This window comes from Canis lupus, chromosome 38, assembly GCF_011100685.1.
Source record: "Canis lupus familiaris isolate Mischka breed German Shepherd chromosome 38, alternate assembly UU_Cfam_GSD_1.0, whole genome shotgun sequence".
NCBI classification, from domain to species: domain Eukaryota; kingdom Metazoa; phylum Chordata; class Mammalia; order Carnivora; family Canidae; genus Canis; species Canis lupus.
In genome coordinates, this window is record NC_049259.1 from 3,266,116 (window position 1) to 3,285,433 (window position 19,318).

Consider the following 19,318-nt stretch of genomic DNA (forward strand, 5'->3'; position numbering starts at 1 on the left):
TCCTCTCAACAAGGGAATGGTGTTTTCATTAGGATTAGTATCTAGATGTTTTTTAGAAAAAAACCCTATTCTAGAATGACAACTATTACAGTCTAACTAGAGGATTTGCTGTCATCAATAAGCCATAACAGAGAGTGGGACATATCTATCCTAAAGACAAGAACGTGGAGATGATTTCTTTCCTCTCCTCAGGGAAAACCAAACCATGTATAGTTTGTTTCCATTTCTGTGACTAAGGAAATGTCAGTGTCTGAACAGATGGGGAAGTGAAATGGCAGCGTGTGCAGTTGGGGGGAATGTCACCGAGCCCCAGGAAGCCCCATTCCTCACCTGCCCTGGCTTCTGGTCCAACTTGTCTTCCAGTCCCCTTCTCCAGCTGCCACTGACATTCCTTCCCAAGAATCAGTGGAACTTGAGGACCAGCTGAGCAGAGTGATACATTTTCTGGTGTTGACTGAGTTGCCCTCTGAGCCAAACAGCTTGTCTCCATAAAGGGAGAATCCAAATGCTGGGTGCTTAGGCCCCCTCGTAGCCCTGTCAGTGCCTTAGTTTCATACTGTGGAGCACAGCTGGAATGTATTACCTTGCACCCCGGTAGAGGACCTCTGCCAAAGCTTGAAGCACAGCCCCGCTGCTTCTTAAAGGCACAGGCGTGGAGGTCATTTTTCCCTCTCTGAGACCTCCCTGCTAGGTCTGGGTTACTTTAACATCAATAGTTCACTCTTCTGTCTGGGTCCTCCCTTTGTGTGATACAGCTGATCAGTGGCTGAGCCAGGCAGGGGCTGGGGTCGGCCCTAGATCTTGCAAAGGTTCTGCATTCTGGCCTAGCCTTCCTAGGGGTCAAAAATAAAAAGATGAGAAGGCGAGTTTTTCTTGGTCCTTGCAGCCAGTCTGTCCCCACGAGTGTGGGCTGTCTGTAGACCGTGGAGGCAACAAGAGGGAGCTGCCTGGAAGTCCTTGGACGAGGGCCAAGGTTCGGGTAGCATTTTGACCGGAAGCCCTGAAATTGGCCAAGACCCCACACTGCCTGGTGTTCTGGGGTGCTCAGCACATGAGTTGATGCCAAACACTCTCAGATGTACTAGGAGGAGGTGCTTGGCTCTACTCTTGGTGCCCCCAGAGGCTTGTGGGGCTCTGGATGCCTGACCAGTGACATCAGGCAGCCAGAGAGTTTCAGTCTTGGCTCTAACCCATCCTGGCCACTGAGCTTTCTCCATTGTGTCTGCTTATCCAAGAGCCAGAGTGAAGTCAGCTCTCTTCAGATCTGAGAGCTGGCTCAGGCCAGCCCCTCAGCTGGGGGGAGGAGGTCAAGTCAGTTTGGAGCTTAAAAGCCAATGGAGGGAAAGGTCAAGTCCCAGCCCCCTCCATTTGAAGAGAGGTTTTGTCTTCTAAGCAAGAGAACAGTCTGTGGGCATGTGAATGTGCCCACTCATTGCTGAGGAAGAAGGGGGCCAGTTCTATCCAGATGTCTCTCTTCAGACAAGAGGCTAAGGGACACATGGTGGCAAGGTGACAGGAGCTGCCTCCATGTGGGTCCTGCTTCCTAATCTGCCAGCCTTCTGTTCCTCATCTGTCATCCTGGGGACTAGGATAGATTTTTGTTCATTTGTTTTCTCAGGACGTAGAATGTTTTGATAATTTTATTAATTTTAGTGGGTGACCTCGTGCCCATGCCATAGCCATGCTGCCACCCGGAGACAGTAGCTCAACCATCTTTGCATGGAGGCTGAAGCCTATTGACAGTGGTCCTTCGGGGAGGGGCAGACGCCTTTCCCATACAGATCTGGTGTAAGCCTGGGGCAAAAGGATGGCTCTTTGAAAGTGCCAGGTGCCACCAGATTCTGTGCCCTCCGGGGCCTTCTAGCACAGCCTGTGGACTCATTCCTGGCTTTACTTTCTCTCGTTGAGTCAGAGCTCTCATGCATGGCCCAGATTTATAAACACATGCTGGCTGCCAACAGCGGCAGGCTAGCCTCCTGACCCACTTCTCTCCTGGTTTCACTCTGGTGCGTGCATGAAGGGGGATGAAGGAGGGGCTGGAGAGGTGGCCACTCGGACTTCTAGCAGGAAATCCTCACTGCCAAAGCATTGTGTGTGTAAAGTCGGGGCTGCCCAAGGCACCTTTCTCTGGCCTAACACCAGCTTCCACAGAGCTGCAGACCCTGCCAAGCACCAGCCTCGGGATCGGCCCCAAGTGGAGAGACCTGGTCTTTCCACACAGGTCCCACTCCTTGTTCCCTCTTTGTGCTGGTGAGTCCTGGAAGAAGTTCACACAATTTGCCTTTGGATTTTTATTTTCACACAGAAACTGTGAGGCTGACAACTTGAACACGAGTACTTTTATTAGTAGTAATGGGACTCTGGAACCGCCAGAAGAACCGTGTCCTCTTCCTGACCTGGTGTTGCTTTCTTTTGGCAGGCTTCCCAGCTCTGTGCCCAGCAGCCTGTCCAGAGTGAGCTGGTACAGAGATGCCAGCAACTGCAGTCTCGCCTATCCACCCTGAAGATTGAGAACGAAGAGGTGAGTTTCCTGCTTAGGAGACTTGGAGCGACCCTCCGTGTTTCCCTGTTCAACCTCTTTCTTGCTGCCCATCTGGGAGCAGGTGGAAGGAGCATGCAGAGAATGTCCGGGCTGCTGCAAATATTTCCTAGCCAAATGTAGCCTTGGATTTTCCCCCTCTTCTACATCCTGCCCTTGAACTCCAGGAAGTTGCTCTTGCATTGCCAAAGGTTGAACTCTATTTTGAGCTTTTGCAAAATGCTTTTTTTCCTCCCTCTACACATTTAATCAAAATGGCACTTGGCAGCTGTGTGAACAATATTGTGTCTCTGAAACCACCCCCTCATGCCTGGTTTTTTCCAGCATTTTCAAACAAACAGAGGCCTTTGACTTTGACACTTAAAACATCTCCATCCTCTTAGAAAATGAAGACTTTCTTCTGGGCCTGGTGTGCTTGCTTTCAACAACTAGTTCAAAAGGGCAGCATGATTAATTATCCAACTTCTTTCTTTTGTGCTCACATGACTTCTTACCTGGCATCTCAATCGGTCTTACATTTCCCAGGAAGATCAGGAAGGCCTGGGGGTGAGTCACTTAGTTTGTGAATGGGGAAACAAGTCCCCTGATTTGTTGAAGCGCAGATTGTGGGGCATTATGGGATGAGGCCCATCTCACATTTTAACAAGCTCTTTGCATCATGAGGTCAGTTTGGATTTGTTTTACTCTCTTAGCACTTCGATTATGGGCAAGAGCTAATATTAAACTTAAAAAGTAGACATTAAATAAAAGAGCTGGGTCAAATAAATAGCATGAAGAGGGGTGGTTTTTAGGTCCTCGCTGGACAGTGGCACTGTAACACAGAGTCCAGGTGATGGTTGTCACTCACCAGGCACCAGCCAACTGGCAGCAGAGCCCTGCCTTCAGCAGCAGCTCCTCCGTTCCCCTCCAGCCACTCCTCTCCCACATCTCCAGGCTTCTCCGGTACCTGCTCCTCTGCAGCCCACTCCTCACACATTATGTTGGCCCTTGTCGTCGCAGGTAAAGAAAACAATGGAAGCCACTCTGCAGACCATCCAGGACATTGTGACCGTTGAGGATTTTGATGTGTCTGACTGCTTCCAGTACAGCAACTCTATGGAATCTGTCAAGTCCACGGTCTCAGAAACCTTCATGAGCAAGCCCAGCATCGCTAAGAGGAGAGCCAACCAGCAAGAGACAGAGCAGTTCTATTTCACGGTGAGGGGGGTTCAGTGGCTCTTGAGGAGTACTTGCAGCATACAGGGACACTTGGAACCCAGAGTCCTTGTCAAGTGTTGCAAGGTCAGTCTTTGAATATCTTAATTTGGATATTCAGAGACCATTCCTCAACCTAAATTAAGACACAGATATCTCTGAGTTATATATGTCTAAAGGGACCCCCAAGAGAAAGATGCTCTCAAGAACACTACTAGGAAGATAGTCTTTTCTTTATTTTTTTTTTTTTTTCCTTCCCATGGAAGACTTTTAGAATTCTAACCACTAGTAGGCTTCTGTTGAAAGAATTCCTTCTCCATGGGAGTCATAAAAGGAGATCTTCATTTCTTGGTTCTTGGGAGATACATCCAAATATTCTGGCTAACGCATGTCTTATTTTTAAACTCCATAATCTCTTCTAGGTGAGGCGATGACAGTATTTTATAATTTTTGTTGATGGGAAATTACCTTTTGTAATTATAACTAAAATTCAAGAGGACAGGTAATAATGCAGCATCATTGGTTTGCAGAGAATTTCCAAATACTGTATTCCCCCACTTCTGTTAGACAAATGGACCCGATTTTCTTTCAAGTTGTGTTAACAGTCCTGTGGAAGGTTGCTGGCTGGTCTTTGGTGCTGCTTTTTAATAATTAAGTTATTTTGAGCTTGCCAAGTAGGATTCATTGCCGGGACTAAAATTTATTTTCTCATGTTCTGACAACGAAGAAAGGAAAAATTAAATTTGCAGATGTGAGATGAAATATAGCTAGTGAATATGCATACTGATTCTGAATGAGAGGGATTAACTTGTTTTTCAGTCAAGAAACACAGTCTGCATGCAATAAATTGAATTTTTCCTCCAACTAGAATAATTTGTTTAATTCTTCTTTGAACATTGCCCTTTCTCCATTAAGAACTCTAGTGATTTGCTATCTTTTCTAAAAAATGAAATCTGTCTTTTAACTTAAACTAAGAATTCTTTGGATTTATTTTTTGATCCTGGAGAAGACTGTTGAAAAGGAGTGACTTAACAGTATTATTCTTTTAAAATAACTTTTTTCTTGTTATAGGAATCAAAACATGCATATGTTATAAATTTAGAAACAAAAAGGAAGAAAATAATCATTCATAATTGCACTACCTTGAGATGACAATGTTAGGGTGTATTCCCTTTCTTGTTTTTTTCCTCTGCATACACAAACATCTATGTGAATATAAGTATTTATACTTTATGTCAAAAAGTGGAATGTTGCTGTGCACATTGTTTTATAATCTGCTTTCATTTAACAAGTGATTAATATTTTTCCAATTCATCATTTCATCATAATATCCTTTAAATATATTCATGAGTAAAATGCTAAAACCTAAAATAACAGAATGATATTTTGGCCCATTCATCCAGTTTTGTAAAATATTTTGTTGTTAGTGCTCAATAAGTGCTAAAAATGTATTATCACCACAATCATTATTAACTTATTCATTAATCATTGTTGAGTTCCTCATCGATAATTTATCGAGAATCTTCTATGTGCCAGACACTGTGCTAAACCCAGGAATGCCAAGGGTGTGGAGGAAAGAGGGGGAATGATGGCATTAGACATGCGAAAGGAAAACTTTCATTTTCACTTTGTATGTTTCTAAATACTTACAATAGATTGATTTTTGCAATCAAAAAAAAGAAATATAAAAAATGTTCAATGCATACATGCACACGTGTGTGAACGGTAGCCAGGGTGGATGGAGTTGGGGAAACATCACGCACAAAGTGACTTTTGTGCTTGATCTTGAGGGATAGGTGAATGAGGCAGTGACTCAAGAGGGGAATGGCATTCCTGGAGGAAAGAGCAGTCTGTGCAAAGCATAAAGACATTTTGAAGCCTGGGCTAGACAGTATGAGAACTTCTTGTCTATCACAAGGGCTGTCTCACCACCCCAAGCTTCCTTATCTCAGAAGGTTGTTGAACACTCTCGAGGCTTTTAATAATAGGATTGTTTGGCTGGTCTGTCTGCAGTACTTAGATATAACACTACTTAATGACCCAATCTCATTACATTGCAGAAGATTTCCATTTTTTTTATGGAATAAGAAATTTTGACTTAAAAATCTGTATTTAAGACTGTCAGAATTACTTTTTGGCTTTCAGTGAAGCTATGACATGTGTATTCAAGGTTGACCTTTTGTAAGAGCAGGGACGACCACATACAAACTGGTGACCTCTCAAATCCTGCCACCCTTTCACCCCTAGCCCACTTCCCATCATTTGTGGCCAGAGAGTGCTACTTATCAAAATTGTATGCAAATTTCTGCAACTAACAGGAACATTTTTTTGTCTGGGCTTCTGTAGTAATGGATGTATTGTGACTGGTGCTTGGAATGCATCAAATAATTCATTTCATGATAAAAGGGCTTTGGGGGGGTGGTGAAATGGACATTTTAAAAAAGGGGGTGTGCATACTAGCCTGACTGCCTGTGCTTGCCCAAACCATACAAAGCCCACAGAACTGCAGATGTCAGATGACTCCCTACTCCATAGATGTCACCCCTGGCTTTTTTCTGTGTCCTTCAAAGCCATCAGAGTATTGCATCCTAGAAGCTCCTTTCTTTTGGAAAGTTGGGAAGAGGTCCCTTATCATGGCTTTGACTCATAGGTTGCTGGTTGTGCCTAGCAACCCAGAGGTTCTGCTAGAAAGCTGTTTGCCCATTCTCAGCTGTCATCAGATTGATCTGCCTGGGTGACATCAATTAGAAATCTGAAGCATGTCCTAGAAAGGTCAGTCATTTGCAGGAGTCCCAAGAAAATAAGCATGGAATTTAAAAGCTTGAAGTGATTTTTAGAAATCTTCTAACCAACCTTCTCATTTGAAAGATGAAAAAACAAAAACAAAAACACTCCAAATCCAGAGAAGTTCGGTAGCTGTTCTAAGTGACCCAGCAAGACTAAAACTTAGAACTCTGAGGGCACCTGGGTGGCTCAGTCGGTTAAGCATCCAACTCAATATCAGCTCAGTTCATGACCACAAGGTCATGAGATCAAGCCCCTTGATGGGCTCCATGCTGGGCATGGAGCCTGCTTAGGATTCTCTCTCTCCTTTCCCCACCCCCGCTGGTACACACATGTTCTAAATAAATAAATAAATATTGAATAATTAAATAAATAATTAAAACTACAACCCTGGTCACCTGGTCTCAGGCCACTGGCTTCTTTCTCTATACCCTGCTAAAGCAGCTGAGGTGAAGGAAAGGCTCTAAAACTAGCTTAGCAGGTTTCTCCTCTCTTTTGCCCTATGTGAGGCTGTTTCCTGATTTCCTGAGGTTTGCATCACTAATCTTTCATAACACACAATCCAGCAGTGTCTACTTTTTATCCTGTTTCTTTTTTTATTGTGATTGTAAAAAAAAAATTCAAAAGTTCAAAAGAGCATACAGAACAAGTCGAGCTTCCCCCAATCTCTGACCCTCACTTCCTCTCCTTTCTGCCAGGGATTGAAACCAGTTTCTCTGTGTTCTTCCAGGGATATTTATGCATGAACCACACCACCGATGTACCCTTTAATACAATAGAATTACATTAGAAATATAATGAAATCAAATAAAGAGAAGTACAAATAGAAGCATACCACTCACACTGTTCTTCACTTTGCTTTTGTTCACTTAATTTTTTTTTACATTCTTTTCATGTTAGTCCAAAAAGATCTGTGTCCTTTTTTTTTTTTTTAAATCGCTGCGCAGAATTCCATTCTATGAATGGATGTACCATCATTTATTTAACCAGTTCCCAGCTGGTGGGAGGTGATGCTCACTGTTTAGCCAAGGATTGTCAAAGCCTTGTAAGGCTGGCATTTCTCCTAAGTATTTCTTTGTATAGGGATTGGAGTAGAGAAGGAGTTAAAGCTCATGGCTCATAAAATAAACAAAGATAAACTGCCTGAATTCTTGGGAACAGAATTGGTAAGATCATAGGAGAGAAGACAGCAGGGCAGTTCTCTAGACCCCTAGATTTTATATGGTCCGAGATCATTTTTTATCTTGGTCTTCTATAGGCACTCAGGAAATGTGTGCTAAGTAGGCACCTACAGAGCTCCTGTGCTGTCAATTAAAGTGGGAGACGTGCTGCCGTTTACAGGTCTGCTCTATTACATATTCTGTCTGATAGCCATTTCCTGCCTTCAAAATTGATGAAGAAGAGAGAAATGTTAGCGTGCCTGGATAATGGGGAAGCAACCACCCTATGATGACATCTGTGTGTCTCTGTGCGTGAGGCTAGGTGGACATGACTCCTTCCTCCCGCCCACTGCACCCCTTTATAATGGTAGACATTTATGGCCTTCAGTTCACTCAGATTAAATTCACTCAAGATTAAACTCAAGGTCCCTGAGTTTTATCCTGCCATCATATTCAAGGGAAGAGGTATTTTAAATTAAATTTGAAAAGCGTTCTTTGCCTTTTTTTTTTTTTTTTTTTTTTAAGGCCAGAAACCTGTTTTGATTCAGCTGTATGATATATTAGCACAAAGCAAAGAAGTTTAGGGAAGTTCCATTTTTAGGTTTTCTGAGCGAGTGATTCAGGTACAAGGAATACTCTTGACTACCTGCAGGGTGGCTAGACTGTGTGCTAATAATCACGGTCCTGCTTGTTATCCTGTGTCACCTGTTAAGAACCTTGGGAAAAATATTTTATTATCCCTGTTTTTCAGATGGGGTCAGTGACTTGCCCAAGGTAAGCAGTAGTGATGAGGTTTTAGAATTTAGGTGAGGTTTGGTGGAATGAGGTCCGAAGCCGATGACCAAGAAAGAATTCTTCAGACATCTTCGGTGCAAAATGGTGGTTTTATTAAAGCCCCGGGGACAGGACCCGTGGGCAGGAAGAGCTGCTGCCCCAGGCCTATGAGGGGTAGCTGATTATATAGCTGGGAGTTGGGAGAGGTTTGAGGAGAGGGGAGCGTACTCACTAAGGAATTTGGGGGCAAGGTTTCCAGGACCTTGAGGGGGCTCTCTATTGTTGGGAAAGGTCACTTATTACCATCTAATAAAACCTTAGTCATGAGACCCTTCAGATGTCTATCGGTGGGCCATGTTCTGGGAGATGATCACCAACATGGATCTTGCGGGTTTAGAGATAAAGGAATTTTTATATGTTAAAGTAGACTTACAGGCTCCTGGGGGTCAGGCTAGGATTGCCTTCTGCCCCTAGCAAAATGTGAACATTGAGGCAGTTGAGTCTGTAGAGGAAGTTCCATCTGCCTGTTTCCAGGACTTGTCAGTGTGCTTTGTCCTCAGCTGGTCCTCTGTTACCCCATCAGCAGGACTACAATATCTCAACTAAGACTCTTTCATTTTGCTGCAACAAAAATGTCTGTCAGGGAAGAAGGGCCTTGAGAGGAAAACTATTACATTTTATTTTGCAATAAATAAAACTCATCGCCGACAGTTAACCAATTAGGAATTATTAAGAAATGAATTAATGAGATCATAAAGACTGAATTGAAGACTCACAGTGGCAAACAAAACAAAACCATCCCCATAGATTCTTTGCCTCTCTTCCTACTTTTTAAAGAAATTCCCAGTTTTTATAATATTGAGTGTAAAATATGGAGGTGGGAGAATGGGTCTGGTGAGACTGCGTTTTAGGAACTTGGTTTTATTTTGGTGCTCCAGAATAGAACTCTGCCCTTTGTCTTCTCCTCCATCCGTGACAACTCAACACCTGTGATGTTACTTATGGATGTTTGGGAAGGGAACAAGGTGTGGGGAAAGGAGTGAAATAAATAAATCACCTGCATCAGAACACGGTTTAAATAAAGAAAATGACCCTTACGACACATAAACCATTCTTTTCATGGCCTCCTGGTCAACCAGAAGTCATCCGAAAGCCGTGTATGCCTTCCTTGCCTTCAGCCTCCTCAGCTTGAGTTCTTCCACCAGTCATGGCCAGGTTATTTCTCCCAGCTTCTGTCCTGTGCAGAGTGCTAACGGGTGGGATAGAAAGTTGGCAAATAACAGGCCTGCGAACTTTGGGATCATTTTCCCCTCCCACCCCACCCCCCATTCCCCACCTACCTAGATAGAAAACTTCCAACCATTGTTTCCACTATTAGGAATGCAGGTCAACCTCGACATAGTTTTTGATCCTCCCGGATTTCATGGAACTGAAAAGGTAATCCAACATATGTCTTTATCAGATTGTTATTTATTTTAATGGTTCACCAAGTGACAGCCCAGAGTTAACTCGCCAACCGTGACATGAATGAAAAAATGATTTCTGGAGTCACAGGTAGAAACATGAGTGAAAGGAAGGAATTTGCATCCTTCTCCTTTGAGAATTTTGGCTGTTTTCTGAGCAGTCTGGTTTTGTCTTAAGGGTTACAGTTTCTTGGTGAATTTTTTTTTTCCTCATTAGGAAACCTCTAGAGTCTCCTGGGAGACTTCCAAAGAGGGGCCTTTGAGGGTTCAGATGCTAGCAGTGGATATTTCCTGCAGGTTTTCACCCCTGGGCCCTACAGTGCTGTTCCCAGCCCCACAATTAGGCATTGGTTGGGGATTAGGGTATCACCCAGGGAAGGCTGACAGCAGGTGAGCCGGCAGCTGAAGCAGATGGGAAGGGGAAGGTGACAAGGGAGCCTGTTTTCATGCAGATGTTCTCATGCAAAGACAGAAAAGAGCAGAGAGAACAGGCCAGGAGGAAAGCAACAGAACTGATTTGGTATAGGGTTTGTTTTTATTTGCTTTACACTTGATTTAGAGAGTAGGGGTACACTTGGGGGCTTGGGTTGTGACTGCTGAGGAAGGTTCTTTCAGAGGAGAGTGAGGCTGTTTGTTTCTTTACTCCTCCTTCAAGCATTTATTGAGTGTCTGCTGTTTGCTGGGCACAAACTAAGCATCAGGGATGCAAAGAGTAATGACGCTGACCCTAGAGGAGAGGCAGACTGGAGAGAAAGACACATGACGATGAAGCCCTTGTGCCGGGGCCATGTGAACTTTTCAAAGGTACACACAGGAGCATCTGAGTGAGCATGAGAAGGCCAGGATGTGCATCCCAGAGAAAGCAGGGGTTTTTTTCTTTGTTTTTACATGAGAGAGAAGAAATACACAGTCTTGGTTGAAAGTTTACCCTGAAAAAGAAAAGAAAAAAAAGAAAAGAAAAGAAAAGAGAAAGAAAGAAAGAAAGAAAGAAAGAAAGAAAGAAAGAAAGAAAGAAAGAAAGAAACGATAGTTAGTTTACCCTCTACAGAAAGGTACAAAGTAAAAGTAACTCACATTTTTTCACCTTCTTTTTCTGCCTTCCTCCTAAATTATAATAGCCATAAAATCAGAGTTTTGATGAATGGTTACATTTTTTGCTTAGTACATTGGAAGAAGGACGAGGTATTACAATTTAAAATGTTTTATCCACTTCCCCCCTCCACTATGTCCTGTATATTCAGAGAGTCACAGATCATACTCAGGGAGACACTGCTGGTTTTGCCTCTGAGTTGAGACATTGCAGCAGGAGGCAGCCAAGGTGAATGACAGTCCCCAGGAACCTGTTGCAGGGTAGAAAGACACCAGATTAAGGCACCAAAGGCCTGGCACTCCCACTTCCTAACTGGCAGCGATCTGCAATTCAGCACCCCTCTCCCAAGATCATCCTCTCATCTGTTACAGGCAACCAGCAATGTCTTCCCTAGTGTGCTCTGCAGAGTTACTGTGCCAGTCATGTGAGAGAATATGTGCTAAGGGCTCTGAAAACTCTTGAATTGCTCCACATATATAAAGAATTAATACTATGAAGTTTTGTGCTGCCTTTCCTTCTGCTGTGCACCCTAATAGATGGAGCGTGCCGTCATGATGGTTGAGCACACACACCGGATCATCAAACTGCAGATGTCTGGACTCTACCACTCCCTCACTCTGACTTTGAGCAACCTGTTTAATTGCTCCAAATCTTGGTGCCCTCATCCGTAAAATGGGGACAGTGATAATCAGTTTGTAGGGTTGTTTTAAAGATTTGATGAATTGTCCAGGGAAATAGTCTCTCCCTGGAAAGACAAGGGTTAAGAGAGGTCAAATCAGAAAATGCAGCACAGCAATTGTATTTTGACTGGTAGAGCAGATGGAGCACATTTCCATAACTTCATCTTGTGTTGAGAACTGGCATTATGTGTCTATGCAGTGGGGGGCGGCAGCCCCTCTCTCTGAAGGCTTGGAAATCCCAAGCTCTCCACAAAGTCTCCGTGCAGAATAGAGCAGGGAGCTGATTAAGAGATGGCTGAGAGGAATATGCTCTGCATGCTGGGGTGCAGCTGAGGCCTGAGGCGAGGGGCTGAGCCTGCCATTAGCCTTGCTCCTGATGTGTTGGAATGCACCCTTGGGAGGGGCCGAGGTGGGGCTAGATGTCCGTGGAGGTGACAAGTGGCATGTGTGTGTCCCCACACCAAGAGGATCTGGGCTCCATGAGTCCATCCACCCCATCCCCGCCCTCTGTTCTTTAGTGGAACTGAGAGAGATGGATGATGGGCTCTAAGAGAGCATTTCTTACACTGGCCAATGTGGAGCTAGCTCCTAAGAGAACATAGAGCAGGATACTAATAATCCACTGTAGAAGTCAGCAGCTGTCCAGATGCTCAGGGCCCTAGTAGAAATAGAGAAATTTAAAAAGGCAGCTAGTAGAAATTGGGTCAGAATGAAATGCCCTCATAGAGAAAGGGAATTGCACAGCTGAGAATCTGTGATTTCTTTCTTTTTTCTTCAGGAGTCTGATTGCTCTTTCTTTTCCTCCCTTACAGAAAATGAAGGAGTACCTGGAGGGCAGAAACCTCATCACCAAGCTACAAGCCAAGCATGACCTTCTCCAGAAAACCCTGGGAGAAAGTGAGTGTGGGAATTCTGCTGGAGGTTTGGCAATGAGGGGAAGGCCAGGCCCCAAGCTGCATGGCTGAGCCTCCCTCCTGATCCTTGTGGGCCTGATCTTGTTAGATGAGTGCATCTCTTTTCCTAGCCTGTTTGATGTGAAGCACACCGCCCCAAACGACTGGTTGAGTAATGGGAGAAGGCCAATGCTTAATGCAGCACTAATGTTCATGATCTATTTGTTTAAATGGAGCATTCCTGCTCACCACCCTGTCCCCCTTCTCTGCCACGACTGGGATAAAAAGGCCGCTGGGTCACTTACTCTCCAGACACTTTGTCAAAAAACTCAGCTCTTCTGTAGCAGAACTGAGACTACAGGGCCAGTGAGCCAGGATGGCAGCTGCTCTAAGGAGAGAAGAGGCTTCTCGAAGGCAGGATTGACCCACAGTCTGCCGCATCCCATAGCGTCAGGTGAGAGCATCTCTTTCCTTCCACTTTGGAAGGTCCTGATGCTCAGTGGCAGCCCTCTCTGCTGAGGACAGGGTACCGAGTGGCCTGTCTTGTCCATGAATCGAGGATGATTTTAACCAGACCCTGGAAAGTAGCAGAGCAGAGAACTGGACTGGCACTCTGGACTTTCTCTCCTCAGCTGTCAAACAGAAGGCCAAGGTTGAAAGAAGCTTCCCTGGGGTTTTGGGCACCCTGCCCGGGTGCTGCCTAGATCATACCTCCTGTGATTAATGGGATTCCCAGGTGGGGGATGCCTCTGGATGCTGGCCCCTCCTCCTTGCCCTGCTCATCCCTTCACTTCTAGATGGGACCAGGAGGCTACAGGCAAAATATGGGAACACCAGGGAAAGACAAACCTGCACGGAGCCTAATGTTTTAAAACAAATTCTTGAGCACTCTTCAGACAAACTGCATAGTGTATAAAGGCAGATGGGACTCGTTAGCTCATTGGCCTCAGGAATCAGAGGCACACTTTTCATACCAGAGCCTCCTACCCACCCTCTTGTCCCATCCTCCTCCCGTGCTGGACAGTTCCCCTAGATGATGAATTCTTTTTATCTGTGATATCTTTGATCTTGTGATTATAAAGGCATTTTCTTTTATGCGAAGAATGCCTGTTAGGTAACTTCTGTTCTCTTCCCTCCCTGCCACCCAAGGGACTCAGTCTGAACAGGTTTGAGCATAGAGAGCCCAGCTTTGCTTATAGAAAATCTTTGCTTTTGGGTTATCAGATTGCTTCATAGGGAATCAGACAAAAGAAAGCCCAGAACTATTTTTTTTTTCCCCAGAACTATTTGAAACAAGTTATAACCATGGTTTTGTGTGTGTGTGTGTTTTTCTAAAATAATCTAAGCGTAGTCCATAGGTGAGATGGAGAGCAAGGCCTTGGGAGTGTGCGTGTGTGTGTGTGTGTGTGAGTGTGTGTGTGTGAGAGAGAGAGTGAGTGGCTTTGCACACACACAAACATGCACCAGCTTTGCTACTGTAGAAGGGCAAAGGTTGGTGACCATTCATTAGTGCTGCAAATTGCCTTCATCTAAAGATGACAAGTTCCAGTAATAAGGAGAGAAATAGCCACACATCTTTCTGTGTGCAAATCATCATGTCCCTGCCTTCTGAGTAAATTTGTCACCATAATGCAAGAGCCCCTTGTTCTTGCCATAGAGGCATAATTGATGTGTATGAGTATTCCAGAATGGAAATGGTACAGATGTTGAAAATAATGGCTCAGAATAATATTTTTGCAGATGAAAGCTGAGCCTTTAGTAATGAGAGGCTGGTAGGGGTGGGGGAGGATGTTGCTCAGGATGAGCTGAAGAGTAATCAAAATTAGCAACCTTTAAAGGCCAGAAAAAACCCTGCCCTCCCCATCCCTGGTCCTTGGAGCTGTTTTTCCAGGAACATGGATGAGGCCTGTGGGGGATGATCTGTTCCTTAGCTCAGCACTTGCTTGCCTTGTCCCCGGTTTATACAATACAGACCACACTTGGTTAACTGGTTAACTGTGGATCCAAAGAAAGCAAACAGATCACATCATGGCCCGTGTACACATGCATGTGTGTATTTTAAAAACATAAGAATTCTTAGGGACTTTAAGATTTTTCATTTTTTAAAGCTGGCTGTGACCCATTAAACTTAATCTTAGGGCCTCTATTGGATGAGAACCACAGTTTGATAGCAATTAAATCTCATTTCTCCCTTGCCACCCCAGCCCAGCCTAAGAGAATTTCCTGTGAATCTAAAACTAGAACATCCTTATCTTCTCCCTCTTCCCCGCAAACAATTCTTCCTCCTTTCTTCCCCTGCGGCCCTCACTGTGTATGTGTGTGTGTGTGTGTGTGCATTACTCTGGAGCAAGCCAGTTCATCCCTCCCTCCCTCACCACACACACCCGCATACACAGAAGAGAAGCTGGATTTTACCTTTGGGAAGGCTTCTAGTAATTTGTTCTCTAAAATGTGATCTGCCTTGCTATTGTCCCCTGCAGCTGCCCTGTTCTCCCTCTGGGAAGCACGGTTGGCATACCTCAGCTTTAGGGACATATCAGCAGCCGTGGGAATAAGCATTAGAAACAGCACTTGCCCAGGAAGAGGCTCTGGGCATCTCTCTCTCTCTCTCTCTCTCCCTCCCTCCCTCCCTCCCTCTCTCTTTTTGCTTAGAAGGCCAGTCACGCAGTGATGCAAGCGATGGGAGCTCAGCTCTCTGGGGGAGATAGGCAGGGCATTTCAGGTAACTCCTGGGAATAAGTCTTCCTCTCTCGCCCCTTCTGCTTCCACATGAGCTTTTTGCCTTTGTCTTTCCAACAGGTCAGCGGACAGACTGCAGTCTGGCCAGGTAGGTGTGGCCTGAGACAGCCCTGGGAAGGGGTGAAGAGAGGCCCCTGGGATAGATGATCCCAGGCTGGGAGAGCCGAGGAGTTGAAGTGGGAAGGCATTGGGTGACTTTGCAAAGGAGGGGACTAGGGCGGGGTTGCTCCCTTCCTTTTGCCTTGCCAACCCCATCTGGCCTCAAATGGAAATGGGGCCTGCTGTGACTTGGGGAGAGAGCTGAGCAGACTGGGATGAAGGGAGCTATCGTTTGCTGAAGTAGTTTCAGAGACTCCCCAAAGCCACCATGTTTGCAAGAAGTGTTCGACTCTGGAGGATCCTGGTAACCTAACCTTCGCTGCTAGACTTCAGCATGTGGTTTTGGGGAAGTCTCTGACCCAGAGAAGGAAGATCAGAAGATAGCATTTGATCTGAGATTTTATGCATGGAAAAGATGACAGCCCTTAATTAGTGACTGTTGCTGGATAATGAAATACTACATGGCACTGGCTTGCCAAACAGCATTGGTAGAAATCCTTGCCTGATGTACAAGTATGCAACCCTCCCAATCTTTCCCCACCTTCCCCTCCCTCCCGAACCCCAGCCAAATATTTTCCCTCCCAGTCATGTAGCTGCTATGAGAAAACTCGTGAGCTAGCGACAAGCAAGGCAGTCATCCAGCCAGCAGTTCTCAGATGCCTAAAAATGTGCTGATTTAACTGGGGAAAGAGCTTTAATGGGCTAGACTCCTTAGAGACCCCGGGTTAGCCCATTATATCAACCACTTAGATCTGCCAACACACACAATAATCATGAGGCCATTTACAATTATAGGCTCATTATTTAGAAATAGCTTCATTTGGCTTTCATCGTTTTGTCATTGTGGATTACAGTAAAGATCCCATTAATATACCAGTCTTGTTGACTGGAGAGAACCAGGATAATGGAATTCCATGGAATATAAATCTTTTTGGTGATAGAGTCTTTATTGTAAGTTCACCTGAAGTCCCATATCTGTGGAAGGCTCTATGGAAATGAGAAAAAGCTCAGTTGAATTGAATTCCCTTATGCTGTGATCGTGGGCTGCTCTTTTCCCTCCTTCAAACTCCAGTCTCATCATCTGTAAGACAAGAAAGAGCATTCCACTAGATCCGATGAGCTCTAGGATTCCAAAGAGGCTCCACAGGAGCAGCCTGGTGGAAGGGGCAGAGAGGGCCCAGCAGCCAGGCTCTGGGCCTTCATGTCACTCGGGGGGGGCGGGGGCAGCTCTGTTCTCCTAGTTTGGGGGATCCTGTGAGTCCAATTCCTTTGGAGAAGAGGCAGCTGAGGCTTCAGGTCTCAAAAAGCATTCACCTGAAGGATTGCCAAGGTTCCTTCCAGTCTGACTGCTCTGTCCTCTTAAACTCAAGGAAAATTGCTCCTGAAGGATTTCCAAGAGAAGGAAAACTGTAGCTTCCTTTGGCATTTACTTAGGTCTCCTGCAAACAGAGAGAATCTTACCATCTAATGCACGTAGATTTGCATGGAGCCAGTCCCCTCCTACCCTAGTTATGAATGGTGGCAGATAGTGAGTACGGTGACCTCTGTGCTCTGAAAGAGCTTTATTGGGCCTTATTCAGAAAGTAACTTATCAAGTGTCTTAGCCAGTCCTGGGACTGAGCTGAGTAATGTGACTTGCTTCATTAACTAACACACAGATTGTTTTTAATCCCATTTTCTCTCTTTTTTTCTCCCTGTTGCCGGTTCGGTCCTCTCTGATTTGATGGGGTCAACCTCAGGCGTAGCTCTACGGTGAGGAAGCAGGTAAGGGCCCCAGGTGAAGATGATCCCACCTATAGACATATATGGAACCCTACTATGGGCAGGATACTTTCCTGACTTCCTGCCCCCATTTGGAATGTACCACTCAGTCAGAGTATGTTTAATATTATGGCAACTTCATGGATTGAGCTCATTCCACAGGAGTGACCATGGTCTTTCTGATTTGGTCCTCCCTTCTCCCTCTCTAGTCATGCTCCGTCTTCCTGGCTGGAGATTTGGTTTGACTGTAGCAGACTGTGCCTGAATTGCCCATGGTGTTGCTTCTCTAGGAAACTGTGAAATAGGCTTCACATTTTATATAGAAGTTCCAAATGTGAGTGGCTCACAGCAGCTACTCACCTAGACCAGACACTTAGACCCAACCACTAGATCAACCACTTAGATCTGCCCACACACAGGTTGGCTTAGGTTTCCAGATTTTTGTTTGTTTGTTTTCTGGTGGTGTGGTCCATCCTAGGTGTGTTTCTTAGACATGCTAAAAATGTGAAGATAAGTCTGGCCTGGCTTGAGAACAGGAGAACAGTGGCAAATTGCTGTTCAACTCTGTGATTTTGTGCATGATCTTCAGTGTTGTATTAAAATCTGAGCTGGTCAGCCAGCTCTCGGTACCCATTTGAGGGCAGGATCTCAGAAGGCAGGGGCTGGGTAATGCACATCAATGGATAATCTAAATGGCACTTGTGCTTGTGTAAAAAATAATAACAATAATTGAAATATTTTTTGCAGCAGCAAATTTGACTTCCTAATTATACTTTACGGCAAATACTGAAATGATTTTGTGTCTCTTAAGCTCATACCAGATTACGTAGCAGGCAGTTAGCAGGGAGGAGATAGAGCTCTGAAATGTCTTCATGTCTGCTCAGGGGAAAACTGATCCAGGCTTTAAAAAACTGTTTTGGGTAGTAATTCACAGTGGCTGTAGCCACAGAAAGATAATCAAATGTAGAGGATGTAGAGGGCACATGGTTTCTGTTGTGTCAGCAGCCCCAACAGGGTCTCCAGCCCATGTGACCATTCCAACTAGCTGAGCAGTCCAGCTGGACACTCGGATGACATAGCTCTCAATTGTCTTAACTTTGCTGTCAATATTTTTCCCCCTTCTCTGCTTCAGATCATTATAATGATAAAAATTTATACATTTTTAAATTTATAAAAATTTCATTGCATCTTTCCTTCCTCTGGTTCCTCTATTTCTTGCTTCTGCCCCTTCTCCCATAATTTCATTTAAAAGTAGGGAAAAGGGATGCCTGAGTGGCTCAGTGGTTGAGCGTCTGCCTTTGGCTCAGAGTGTGATCCTGGAGTCCTGGGATTGAGTCCCACATTGGGCTCCCTGCTTCTCCCTCTGCTTGTGTCTCTGCCTCTCTCTGTGTGTGTCTCTCACGAATAAATTAAAAAAAATATATTTTTTAAAAATAAGTAAAATAAAATAAAAGTAGAGAAGAATGGGGGCACCTGGGTGGCTCAGGTGGCTAAGCATCTGACTCTTGGTTTCGGCTCAGGTCATGATCTCAGAGTCATGAGATTGAGTCCCATGTTGGGCTCCATGCTCAGCGTGGAGTCTGCTTGAGATCTTCTCCCTCTTCCTCTTTTTCTCCCCCTCCCCTGCTTACACTTGCTCTTTCTCTCTCTCATAAATAAATAAATGAATAAATAAATAAATAAATAAATAAATAAAATAAAATAAACGAACTAGAATAGAATAGAGTGCCTCCCAGGGATGATCTATTGCATTTAAAATTAATGGTGGGGGCACATGGGTGGCTCAGTCATTTGAGTGTCCAGCTCTTGGTTTCAGCCCAGTTCATGATCTCAGGGTCATGAGATTGAGCCCCATGTTGGGCTCCATGCTCAGCATGGAGTCTACTCAAGATCCTCTCCCTCTTCCTCTTCTTCTCCCCCTCCCCTGCTCACATGCTCTTTCTCTTAAATAAATAAGTAAAATCTTTTTTAAAAAATTGTAGAAGAATGGAGTACCTCTCAGGGATAATCTATTACATTTAAAACTAATAGGTGAGGGGGCACCTGGGTGGCTTAGTCAGGTGAGCATCTAACTCTTGGTTTTGGCTCAGGTCTTGATCTCAGGGTCAAGGGATAGAGCCCCAGGTCAGGCTCCGCGGTCAG

The 19,318-nt window shown here is 44.8% G+C and overlaps 1 protein-coding gene across 11 annotated transcripts in view; it reads left to right on the plus strand.

Annotated features, from left to right (window-relative positions):
* The window catches only part of SRGAP2 (SLIT-ROBO Rho GTPase activating protein 2), a 235,414-nt gene that overhangs the window by 175,276 nt on the left and 40,820 nt on the right, over positions 1-19,318 (plus strand). For all 11 annotated transcript variants that reach the window (XM_038586064.1, XM_038586065.1, XM_038586066.1 and 8 more), the window contains exons 9-13: positions 2,420-2,521; positions 3,539-3,736; positions 12,497-12,581; positions 15,377-15,404; positions 17,155-17,179. In XM_038586064.1, the coding sequence (XP_038441992.1) occupies positions 2,420-2,521; positions 3,539-3,736; positions 12,497-12,581; positions 15,377-15,404; positions 17,155-17,179 (438 nt within the window). The remainder of the gene's footprint in view (positions 1-2,419; positions 2,522-3,538; positions 3,737-12,496; positions 12,582-15,376; positions 15,405-17,154; positions 17,180-19,318) is intronic.